At 39.6% G+C, this 10,425-nt stretch overlaps 2 protein-coding genes across 4 annotated transcripts in view; both read right to left on the bottom strand.

Moving 5' to 3' along the window:
- The window catches only part of cyld (cylindromatosis (turban tumor syndrome)), a gene marked incomplete in the record, with an annotated part of 22,566 nt that extends 19,948 nt beyond the window's left edge, over positions 1-2,618 (bottom strand). For 2 of the 3 annotated variants that reach the window (XM_014007956.1, XM_014007959.1), the window contains 2 exon segments: positions 672-1,207; positions 2,280-2,618. In XM_014007956.1, the coding sequence (XP_013863410.1) occupies positions 672-1,163 (492 nt within the window). 3 annotated transcript variants of the gene reach the window in all.
- A 1,261-nt stretch (positions 2,619-3,879) lies between these two features.
- The window catches only part of nod2 (nucleotide-binding oligomerization domain containing 2), a 9,286-nt gene continuing 2,740 nt past the window's right edge, over positions 3,880-10,425 (bottom strand). Inside the window, exons 3-11 of the mRNA XM_014007955.1 lie at positions 9,891-10,017; positions 6,184-7,963; positions 5,967-6,050; positions 5,805-5,888; positions 5,635-5,718; positions 5,482-5,565; positions 4,685-4,768; positions 4,474-4,557; positions 3,880-4,298 (exon numbers count right to left, since the gene is read on the bottom strand). Of these exons, the coding sequence (XP_013863409.1) occupies positions 4,226-4,298; positions 4,474-4,557; positions 4,685-4,768; positions 5,482-5,565; positions 5,635-5,718; positions 5,805-5,888; positions 5,967-6,050; positions 6,184-7,963; positions 9,891-10,017 (2,484 nt within the window). The 3' untranslated portion in view covers positions 3,880-4,225. The remainder of the gene's footprint in view (positions 4,299-4,473; positions 4,558-4,684; positions 4,769-5,481; positions 5,566-5,634; positions 5,719-5,804; positions 5,889-5,966; positions 6,051-6,183; positions 7,964-9,890; positions 10,018-10,425) is intronic.

Raw genomic sequence — 10,425 nt, 5'->3', positions numbered from 1 at the left:
AGCCTCTACCTCAACAGGTAGAGGAGCCAAGTGGCTGGCTCACTGCTGCCAACTAGTGGACAGAGGCTGAACTACAACATAAAAATGAACGGCTGGCAGGAAAGTTGACATTTTAAACCTTAATAAAAAAAATCAATACAGGACTTTAGAATATCGATACAGTATTGGGAAATGAAATATCGCGATATTTCAGTATAGCGATATTTTCTTACACCCCTACAAAACACCTCAACAAAAACTTACAAAGCAACCAGACACCAGAGTGAAAAGACTGGTAAAATAAGGGATGTTTTTTTTAAATTGGGTTTCAAAAGTCCCACCTCTTGTCTTACAAAGCTGTATTATAAGTACAGTTTTCTTTTGAACTAATGGGTTTTAGTTTGACATCTGCATGTTGTTTTCAATCTGTGGCTTTAATGGAAATATTACATATTTTATTTCATTTCATTTTATTTTATATCCGTCTGTTTTTTGCATTAAGGTGCTTCTGTTTTAAGTCTTGTTTAATCATCCTTTAAATTGAATATTTTTTTTTAGTCGTGATAAAAAATATTCTTATACGTTTCTTGCATGATGGGAATATTACGCAAACGGACAAGGACACACAAACGTCACTGTTTCAACTAACAACAAAAACAAAAACAGAGAAAACACTACAGGAGGGTTCTCACCAGCAGCTCCACTCCAAACCAGATTCCAGACAGAGCTCTGTCTGGGAGCAGGGAGCCTTTGAAGCGGACTACACCAGGCAGAGGTTTATCCCCCGAGCGCAGCTGGACTCGCACTTTGGAACCACAGTCGATGTCCCTGACGCGCTCCAGCCGCAACGTGTCATACAGCAGGGCGTATCGCTCCTCACAGTTGGTAATGGGGAACAGCAGCTCAGCCAACTTCTCGTCCAGCTCCTGGACGTCCCGCTCATCCAGGCTCAGCACCACGTTGGTCTGGTCCAGGATTCGGAGACTTTTCTTACCCTTACATGGGGGAAGAGGTCGCCCTAGGCTGTTACGCTCCTGGCAGGCCTGGCCAAGGCTACCACGGGGGATCCTCAGGGTCTTCTGGGCGGGTTTCTCCACGGTACATTCCTTTATGACCATGTAGAAGCGCCAGTCCTCCCGAAAGCCCCCGCTGGGCTTCTCCTGGCTCCACAGGGCAGAGCTCATGGCTGCATGGCAGGCAGGAGGCCAGGGCAAGCTTGACCAGTGGTCTGGAAAAAAAAGTATGAATCTTTTAAAAAAAMTATTTGTACTACTCAAATAAATAATCACACTTGGAAGTTTTATGAAAAAGTTAAAACATGTATTACCGAATATACTTTTGCCAGGTAATCAGACGAAAAAAGAAACTACGAGAAAAATTAAAGTAACCCACCATAAGACAGTGGAGATTGAAACTGAGTACCTAGCTGCAGCTTACTGAATTTTAGAAAATAAAGTGCTTTATCAAATTACAAGAGATTGCTTTTTTTGTTGTTGGTTTGTTTTTACATTCGCAAATGCAATGCCAATGCTCATTAAACACAACAATTCCAGCGTCTGCTTCATAAGACTTAATGCAGGAGTATAAAAATAAAACTGCAGACTAAGCATTTTTAACTCACATATTTTAGATCCCATCTAACTCTTTTTCTTTCATGAAACCAAACAGCTGTACTCTCTAAAGCCCAGTCATTATCCTTGTGCATCAGTCCTGTTTTTAGTACGATGGTGTGTAATTACTCACATCTACTGATTTGACTGTGCTAACAATAGATGGAGAACACACAGCTGACCTATTCAGACACACACACAGGACAGGACCGGTACCAGCCCTGTGGATTTCCCCCACATCATGTCTCAGACAGCATCTGCACCATCCACATCCGTCCATTCTTTCAGACATGACAATAGAAACAGACTGACGACTTTGGCCTAATAATGGAGTTGTTACTTTATAAAGAAGCAATGAAAGACCGTTTGGGTGAACTATTATCCCATTCATACTGGGGTTTTTTTTATTGTTTTTTTTTTCTGCCATGCAGGGCTATAACAGGGCAATGAAAAATCTATTATACGACATGCATGGTCTGAATTTACTGTTCTAAGCGTTGCCTTTTAAGTGAAAACCACAAAGCACTGTTATAGCTCGTTTTAATACACGTTTTCCTTGACAACTAAAGCAGCAGCGGCGTGTAATCAGGCAAAAGCTGTCACTGATTCGGGCCCCTTTTTGGGAGGAAACTGGCTAAAATATGCACCATACTGTCACTGTCACATGTGTCTGAGAGATGGACACCTTACCTTCGATATGAGTCAGCTCACTTAGAGACTACAGATGACAGACAGATCATCTCGGTCAGAAACAGGCTMCCAAAGACATGATATATTCCTCCCGTATCAAGCTCTCATTAGCTAAAGAGGTTAGCTAATGCTAGCGCTCTTAGCACGCTAAAGTTAGCAAAGCGAGCTGGTCAGCATGAAGAAGACTGGCAGAAGACTTCCGCCATATCTGAAGTGCACGGACAGCATTCAGGTTACAGTGCCACATAAAAATACGCGCAATAACGATCGCTCAGTTCAGACATTTATTATTTACAAGAGACGACTTTAGCCAGAAAGGGTGTCGTCATCGCGCTCTCTAATATCCATTGGCCAGTCGATCCCTACTCGTGCTCTGATTGGTTGGATTTTGCGTTTCCCATCAAGTCCCACTTTGAGGGGTTTTCCCATTGATGGCAGGAAAACAGATAGGTTGAAGTGCAGAGAAATGCTTTCTGTTGTCAGATGCAGGCAGTAGTGGAAATTTTTTATTATTATCATTAGCGCTATTCTGAGATATATACAAAAGTTCATATGTTCCAAATGGCACCAGCAGCTTATGTGCATTGACCTTCAAAAACAGACAAATTATTGTACAGTATGATGGTATTATTTGCATTTTGTATACTCTGGATATGATGTTACTGGAATATTAACATTGCATTTACATCAGAAAAGGTAAAATCTGTGAGGTGTGATTTGTGACAAAAAGATTAATGTGGCAAAATTTCTTATCATTTTGAAGTGTTGTTAACTGTAAATTCAAATAATGTAACAGAAGTAGCCGTGAAGTAAAAGAATTGTTCCAAATACAAAGTTAAGCACTGCTAGAGTTTTAAAAGGCTTTGTGGTCCAACGAGCTTTGGCCACAGCTAACTACCGTATTTATTCGTGTATAATAGGATCTCATGTATGATACGACCCCCACCCCTTTTTTTAAGCTTAAAAAGCATTAAAAATTAAACCTCAAACTACCTCCAATTTCATACAGACTTCAAGATTTTTCAGCCTTTGCAGTCTTTATACATATCAGTAAAATGATCATTGGACTGTTCATTTTATTTTAATAATATGTACTAAAAGGTATTTTGACATCAAATATATATCAGCTGTAGCAGCATCATGTGAATTCTGACATTTTACACATAGTCCACCAGGAGGCGCCAACACAAAAGTCAGAGACTTCACATGAGATTTGAACCATCTTCTGTGGGAAAAGCAGATTACTTCCTACTCGCGAGCGCCCCCTCTGGCGGGGAAACCTTTTTTCAGGGAAACAAACTTGTTTCAGAACACCGGTAGACGGCAGCCATTACAGACGAACATGTGTTTGTTGTTCGAGGAGCAGCCCAGTCACACACTAATGTCAGTTGGCAATCATCATTAAGGTGCAGGACTACTTTTTTCCCCTTTTTTCACATCATGTCGCCTGCCTGGATCTGTTCTCGCTCTGAAGAATGAAGGAGTGTCAGAGCTAAGCTCGCGTCAACTGCTTTTTATGACACGGTCTCATTTCAGGACTCAGGCATTTTGTAAATGAAGCCGATATTTCAGTTAAAATATGTAAAAATATTTATCCGAGTATAATGCAATTTGTGGATGATTTTATGGATTTAATTTTACGTAGCCTATTATACTTGAATAAATACGGTAAGTTTCTTTCTTGAAAACGTTTCTAGCTTTACCTTCTGTTTTTATAAGTAGCCTAGAAAATATACATTTTTGTTGATGTCGTGGTGCAATAAAATTTCATTGTAGAAATAAAACAGCATGAAGACAGATGTGTTTTGTGTATTTAAGCAAATCCTTGACCAAAAAGAATTTTAAAATAACTTTTTTACATTTCACACAGTATTGTAATTTTAAACAGTTCATATAATAAATAGTGATAGCTTTAATACAATGCACAGTCATAGTGTACTTCAAAATCAAAAAATCAATCTTGGTTCAGTTTGCTTCATTTCCTCAACCTCCTCCGAACTGAGGTTGTTGTTTTTCAACCTGCAGAAGAAAGAAAAGAACAAATATTTTAGGCGGGCTAAACAACTGAAAATGAGAGTATAAAGTTTGAAAAATGCCATTTTCACAGTCACACGTTGTCCCTAAATTTAAAATGCAAACAACCCGGAGCACATAAAAAGGAACTTGTCTACATGGCTCTGTTTGCATCACCTACCACACTGACTTCACATGTGTGCTCTGCTTTAAGGCTTGAATCAAATGCTCCACTCCTGCTCTTGTTATGCAGTTCTCTGTCAACCTAACAGGAAAAAAAGGGAGGAGCAGTTCACAAACCACTGCATCTTGCTCAACTGTCACAATGCTTGTGTGTTCATGCAAATCTAATGTGCATTTGTAGTTTGCAGTAAAACTTCTCAAAGACTCACCAAAGCTCCTCCAGTGAGGTGCAGTTCCTGATGACTGTAGAGAGAGCACATGCTCCAGCATTGCCTACACCATTTCCTACCAGGCTGTCATTACATGCATTTATACATTATGCATACGATTGTGTAAAATACAGCTGATATGTATGGTGCACGTTTGTAAAGCGGCTTCAGCTAAAAATAACAGTGAAGTTTTGTTACATTTTGCATCAAACCATGTTTGAAACAGTAATGATTTTCTAAACCCACCTTTTAGCACATTTAAACAGGTCAATCTAAATGTTAAAGCTAAATTTAAATCTAAATGCAAATGTTAAATCTAAATAATAAATATTAAATCTAAATGTTTTTGGTGCATCTAAATATTTAGCTAATATGCAAATTGCACTGCCTGTAACCAGAAACAAAAGCTTGACTGTGTTTATAGAATAAAAATAATGTCTTGTGAAAAAAATGGGCAAATCAATACATTATAATGACAGTAAATATCTAAAAAACATATTTATAAAAACATGTATTTATATATGTTATTAGATGTGTACTTTGAGCATTAAATGTTACTTATATGGTGGGTGTGTGACTTACTAGCCCCTCTTTCACCTGTGCACTCCACACTGGCACAGTGTCAGCATTGCTTGGCCAAAAGTAGTAACGTTTTGTGAGATTTAAGATCGATATGCCGCTTTACAAATGGCACCCCATAGAAAGACTCTTATCATTAAAACACATTTTCCAATTCTTACATCTTCACATGAAAGGATGATCAAAAATTGGAGTTAAGACTTTAAAGTGATTGTTACCTGAGCCACACAAGAGATTTACTACTTTCTAAAGCGCTGGCAATGGCTTCTGCGCCTGCATCGCCAATCCTGTTGCCCCAGAGCCTTTGGAGATGACAAAAATCAGTACACAAAGAGAACACAGTGACTGCAGTTCTGCAGAAAAATGTTTACCCCAAATACTGCAGTGAATGATTCTGTTTCAGTCCTTCTGCCAGCTGTTTTGCTCCGTCTGAAGTAATATTATTGTTGCCCAGCCTGAAAGGTTAAAATATGTTATGTGTGTAGATGTGTGATTTACACCATAGTCTCATGCTGGTGCTGCTTCTTAACTGTGCGCTGACCTCAGTGACAGAAAATTCTGTTTGTTCTTCAAAAGATGAGAAAAGTGCTGAGTGCACGCATCAGTCAGTCTGTTGTTGAAGAGGCTGCACACAGAAACATGATATCTGCATGTATTTTATTTGTAGCTTCACAGTGGAGAGAGTAGTCTTGTCAATACTTACGCAATTTTCTGGAAGTTCTCACACTGGATCACTTTAGCAATGAGTTTGTGGATCCCCTCATCTGTAATGTTATTGTTTCTGAGACTGACAGAGGAATAACAAGTTTAACTATAAAGAGCTATCCTGCCCGGCAAATTAATGTCAACTCAATTACAATATTAATGAGTAGAAATGATCAATGCTTGAACTGAACGTAGCAACAAAGCTCTGCACTCACTACAAAGAGTTACAAATGTGCATGCAGGGAAGAAGCTGCTCCACTCCGACATCGCCGACTGAGTTGTTGTCCAGCTGCAGACCCACAGGTTTCTTCAAATGCTGGAGCACGTAAGCGAGTGCAGTGCACTCCACAGGTCCGATGTTACAGTAGGTCAGCTTCAAGTGGTCCACCTGTAGCTTGCTCATGACGTCTTTAGCTAGCCTGCTCTCCTGCATCTCATAGATGCATTTGATGAGCCAGACAAACTCGGGCATCGCGTGCATGCTCTTCTTCTCCCCCTGGACAGGCCGAGGGATGGACTTGAAGTGTTTCTGCATGCCTTTGGAAATGCATCTTGCCACCTGTCGACTCTTCTTCTCGACCACAGCACTTGAGCAGCAGTGGAGCCACAGCCGTTGAAGGCGTTGGGACAGAAATCCAGACACAAAGGTGGCTGTGATCTGCAAATTTGGGGTTTCTGCTGCAGTAGCTGCACGTTCCTCCAAGATGTTCCCCTGTTGATCGCTTGAAGGCAGGCAGGCTTTGAAGCAGGTGCTGCTGTGATCTGTCTCCCTCCTGTCCTGCAGCTCAAAAAGCTTGGGGATAGTTGCACAGTCGAGCTGACTTGACAGGACAATGTAGAGAGCAGCAAAAAAGCATTGCATTGTCACATGAAGGAACTCATAGTGTTTGCTGTGATCAAGGGACATGTCTTTGCTTTGTGTGAGAAAGCCCATGCAAACGTCCTTCTCAGTTACACCATATGTTTCCAGGTCTGTGTCCGAAAAGATATAACAGGTGGTGGCTATCCCTTTAAAGGCAAGCTGCCCAAGACTTAAAACGGTTTCTAGGTTGTCTTGCAGCAAGCCTCCCACGCTACGCTTTACCATGCTGTGGTGCTGGAAGAAGTGCTGTAAAATCATCAGATAAACATCTGCTATTGTTTGTGGGCTTCCTTCTCCACAACCAAGCAGCTCCTTGTGGCACTGTGAGACAATACAGCAGAGAACCGGACTGTGACACAGTCCAAGTAAAGCTGTGTTTGCCTGGATGGACTCCAAGACCTTCGCTGCTAAAGCTGAATTTCTCTGATGTTTTCTCACAAAGCGATCAATGCTCAATGGGGAAAAGCCTTTCAGAAGGACCTCTTTGCAAAGGTGCTTTTTTAACCCAGATCCTACTGCCTCTGGGCGACTAGTGACCACCTTTCTGACCCCCTTCATCAGAGAACCCTGGATAAGGTTGAATAACAGCAGATGAACTGGGGCACGTTGGGTGGGGCTGCAGAGTCTACGCTCGTCAAAAAAGCTGTGCTTCAGCTCATCCAGGCCATCGAAGGTGAAGAGGATGAGATGAGGGTGGTCCAGTATGAGCTGGAAGATCTCCTCCTGCTCCCTGTCGGGCCAGCAGCAGTGCTCAAACAGCAGCTCCCGAACAGAGAGCTCCCTGTGCTCGGAGTTCAGCCTGCGGCAGCTGAACGGGAACAGAAGGACAAAGTCCTGAAGGGCAAGCCCCTGAACCCAAAGCAAGTGCAGCTTCTGGAGTAGGGTGCTTTTCCCACTGCCCGCCTCCCCAGATACCAGAACAGTGTCAGCATTCTCRTTCACTGTCCCCACAGGGCCAACTATGTCCTCCAGGCCCAAAGCTGTGTGGACACCAACACTGTTGTGAGGAAGTTCCAGCTGGACTTCAGTGAAGACGTCATCCAGAGCCATGTGGTTGGTCCCTCCATAAGTACTGAGAAAGCAGGACTGTGCCGACACAGAACTGCTCAACTTCTTCTGGTATTTTAAAAACTCTGAGAGGAAAAGGAGATGATACACAAAACAGAAATTGCAGTTACAGAACAGAACATTTTCAAACCAAAAAGAAATGAAAGCCCAAAAACATGACAAAACAAAAACAAACTACTTTTTTTTTCTTTTTGATTGTATGTGATTAGAGGTCAACCAGATTAGCCAATGCTGATCTTTAGAAATCAATGTAGACAATGCCTGACATACAGTATCAAGTTTTTATTTTCTGACTAATGCAGATTGATTGATTGATTGATTGACTGATTGATTGATTGACTGATTGATTGATTGAGTGCAACAACCCACTAAGGTGACCAAAGCACTTTACAGTTAAAATGTTTTCCTATTCTTATATTTATATTTCATATAATAGTGGATGCAGATTCCAGCTTGAATGGTTTATTTCAGCTGTAGTTTATACAGTAGATGTGAGCCATCCGGTTATGAGTTACAGACACATTTATCGGATTGTGTTTATCATTTATGGTCTGAAACAACAGCAATAAACAAATAAAAATCAGTACAATATTATTGTGTACCATAAATGAATAATGAAAATAAAATGTTAAAACAAATAACTATCTCTGTCATCAAATGTCTCATTAAATCTAAAAATCACAGGATATAATGCTCATCATTAAAGTAAATCGACATACTAAATTAACAGATTTATAATAAAGAAAAGAGTAGCTACCGTAAGCACGTACACAATTTCAGGAATAAGTTTAGCGATACATAAACCACATAATAAAGTTATTACACCGTTTGGCATTCACACACAATGATAAACAGTAATACAGGGAAACATCCTCTCTCAACTACTGCACCGAATGGAAAGAAAACCAGGAGAGGTGTGCACTTGTCTGCATGTGCCGGTGGTGCTTTCAGTGAACATCTGTATGATGAGTTCAGTAAAGTAGGACATTTCAAACTTCTAACTAAAACACTGAAATATATTAGTACAAATCAAATCACCAACTAAGCACAAACAGTGTGTACTGAAACATTTTGTTGTGCTCTGTACAATGACAAACAAACTGATTCTGATATTTGCATATTYTCCTTTCAGTAAAAATCTGACTGCTTAACAATTCCTGAGCTGGGAGTTACTGCTGCCTTTTAATTTTCCTACTTTGTGATCAGTTATTTATGCACAGGAAAGCCAACAACCAGTTGTTCAAAAAGTATCAGATATTGGGCATTTAAACTGGTGAGTTTTCATATTCAGTTTTACTGCAATGGCATTTATTTTGTCAAAGCATTTTGTGAACCGATGTCAAGTTTTGTTTAGTTTTGCGCCATTTCCTACAAAATTAAAAGGGAGAACAATGCCCTGCACCTTCTGTGTATAATCTTTAGTACAGGGAGCTTATGAGCTCATTTGTAAGCTTTTTTTAAAAAAAAAAACTTATGTTCTTGCAGTTTGACTTCTATATTTTATAGAGATACATCTTTCTTAAATTACTTATATAAGGAAGAGCTCGTACAAAGCAATCTAAGAATGTTTACTGGTTATGATATCTACAACAACAGCACAATTTTCAGCACAGTCAAGATGAACACTTTACTCATACACTGTACTTCAGTAACATTTCAAGCTAATTGTGATATTAATTAAATATTTCTATTTTGCACTTCGGTATAGAGCCACTCCATGTAAAAGAAATATAAAATTTTAAATTTAGTTGCTGCTTTTTTCATGGATTTTAAAAGCTACACAAGAAATTGATGTCTCACTTTTGATCCTTATATGGTTTCAGTTCAGTTAATATGAAATGACACATCGTTTTCCCTTTTGCAGCTTAGGTATGTTTTTGTGTAGTATTTTTTAAACAAATGCAGGGTATTTCATAGCAAAATACTTTATAGATTCTTATACAACACTTTCACATTATATGTAACTTCAGTGCTTATGTGAAGACAACACACCTTTAGTTTGAGTCAAATTCTTCTGGCTCAGTTGGGATTCTGATTCCTCTCTTTGCTGAATGAATTGCAAAACAGCAGCTGCTGCTGCCTCACCTTTGGATCTGACATGATCCAGCAGACACCTTGCCTGATGCAGAGAACAGATTGAAACAGAGCAACAGGTTCATTGTGAGATTTTTTTTTACATCATGCAGGAGTAAAGATAAGTTTGTACCCAAGGCTTCAGAAAACAATTAAGCACTTTTTTTTCTTTAGAAAAAAGGGAATCTTTGAAAGTTTATATGTTTCAGCRCAGAAATGTAACACAGGGGAAAACCCAGTTTAGTATTACCCTAAAGCAGAGGCTCCATCTGTCTGCCACTTCTCTAATGTACTTCATTTTTTTTCTATTTTAGTTAATAATATCTATAAGTAGCAGCACGTGCATGTAACGCGTATGTCATCAAATATTCCCACTCAGACAAAGCATGGTTTTAACCTTCTGTCAATAAATAAATAAATAAATAAATAAATAAATAAATAAATAAATAAATAA

The sequence above is a fragment of the Austrofundulus limnaeus genome, unplaced genomic scaffold, assembly GCF_001266775.1.
Source record: "Austrofundulus limnaeus strain Quisiro unplaced genomic scaffold, Austrofundulus_limnaeus-1.0 Scaffold46, whole genome shotgun sequence".
Classification (NCBI taxonomy): domain Eukaryota; kingdom Metazoa; phylum Chordata; class Actinopteri; order Cyprinodontiformes; family Rivulidae; genus Austrofundulus; species Austrofundulus limnaeus.
Note: the sequence above shows the minus strand (reverse complement) of the source record. Positions and strands in the feature narration are given on the sequence as shown.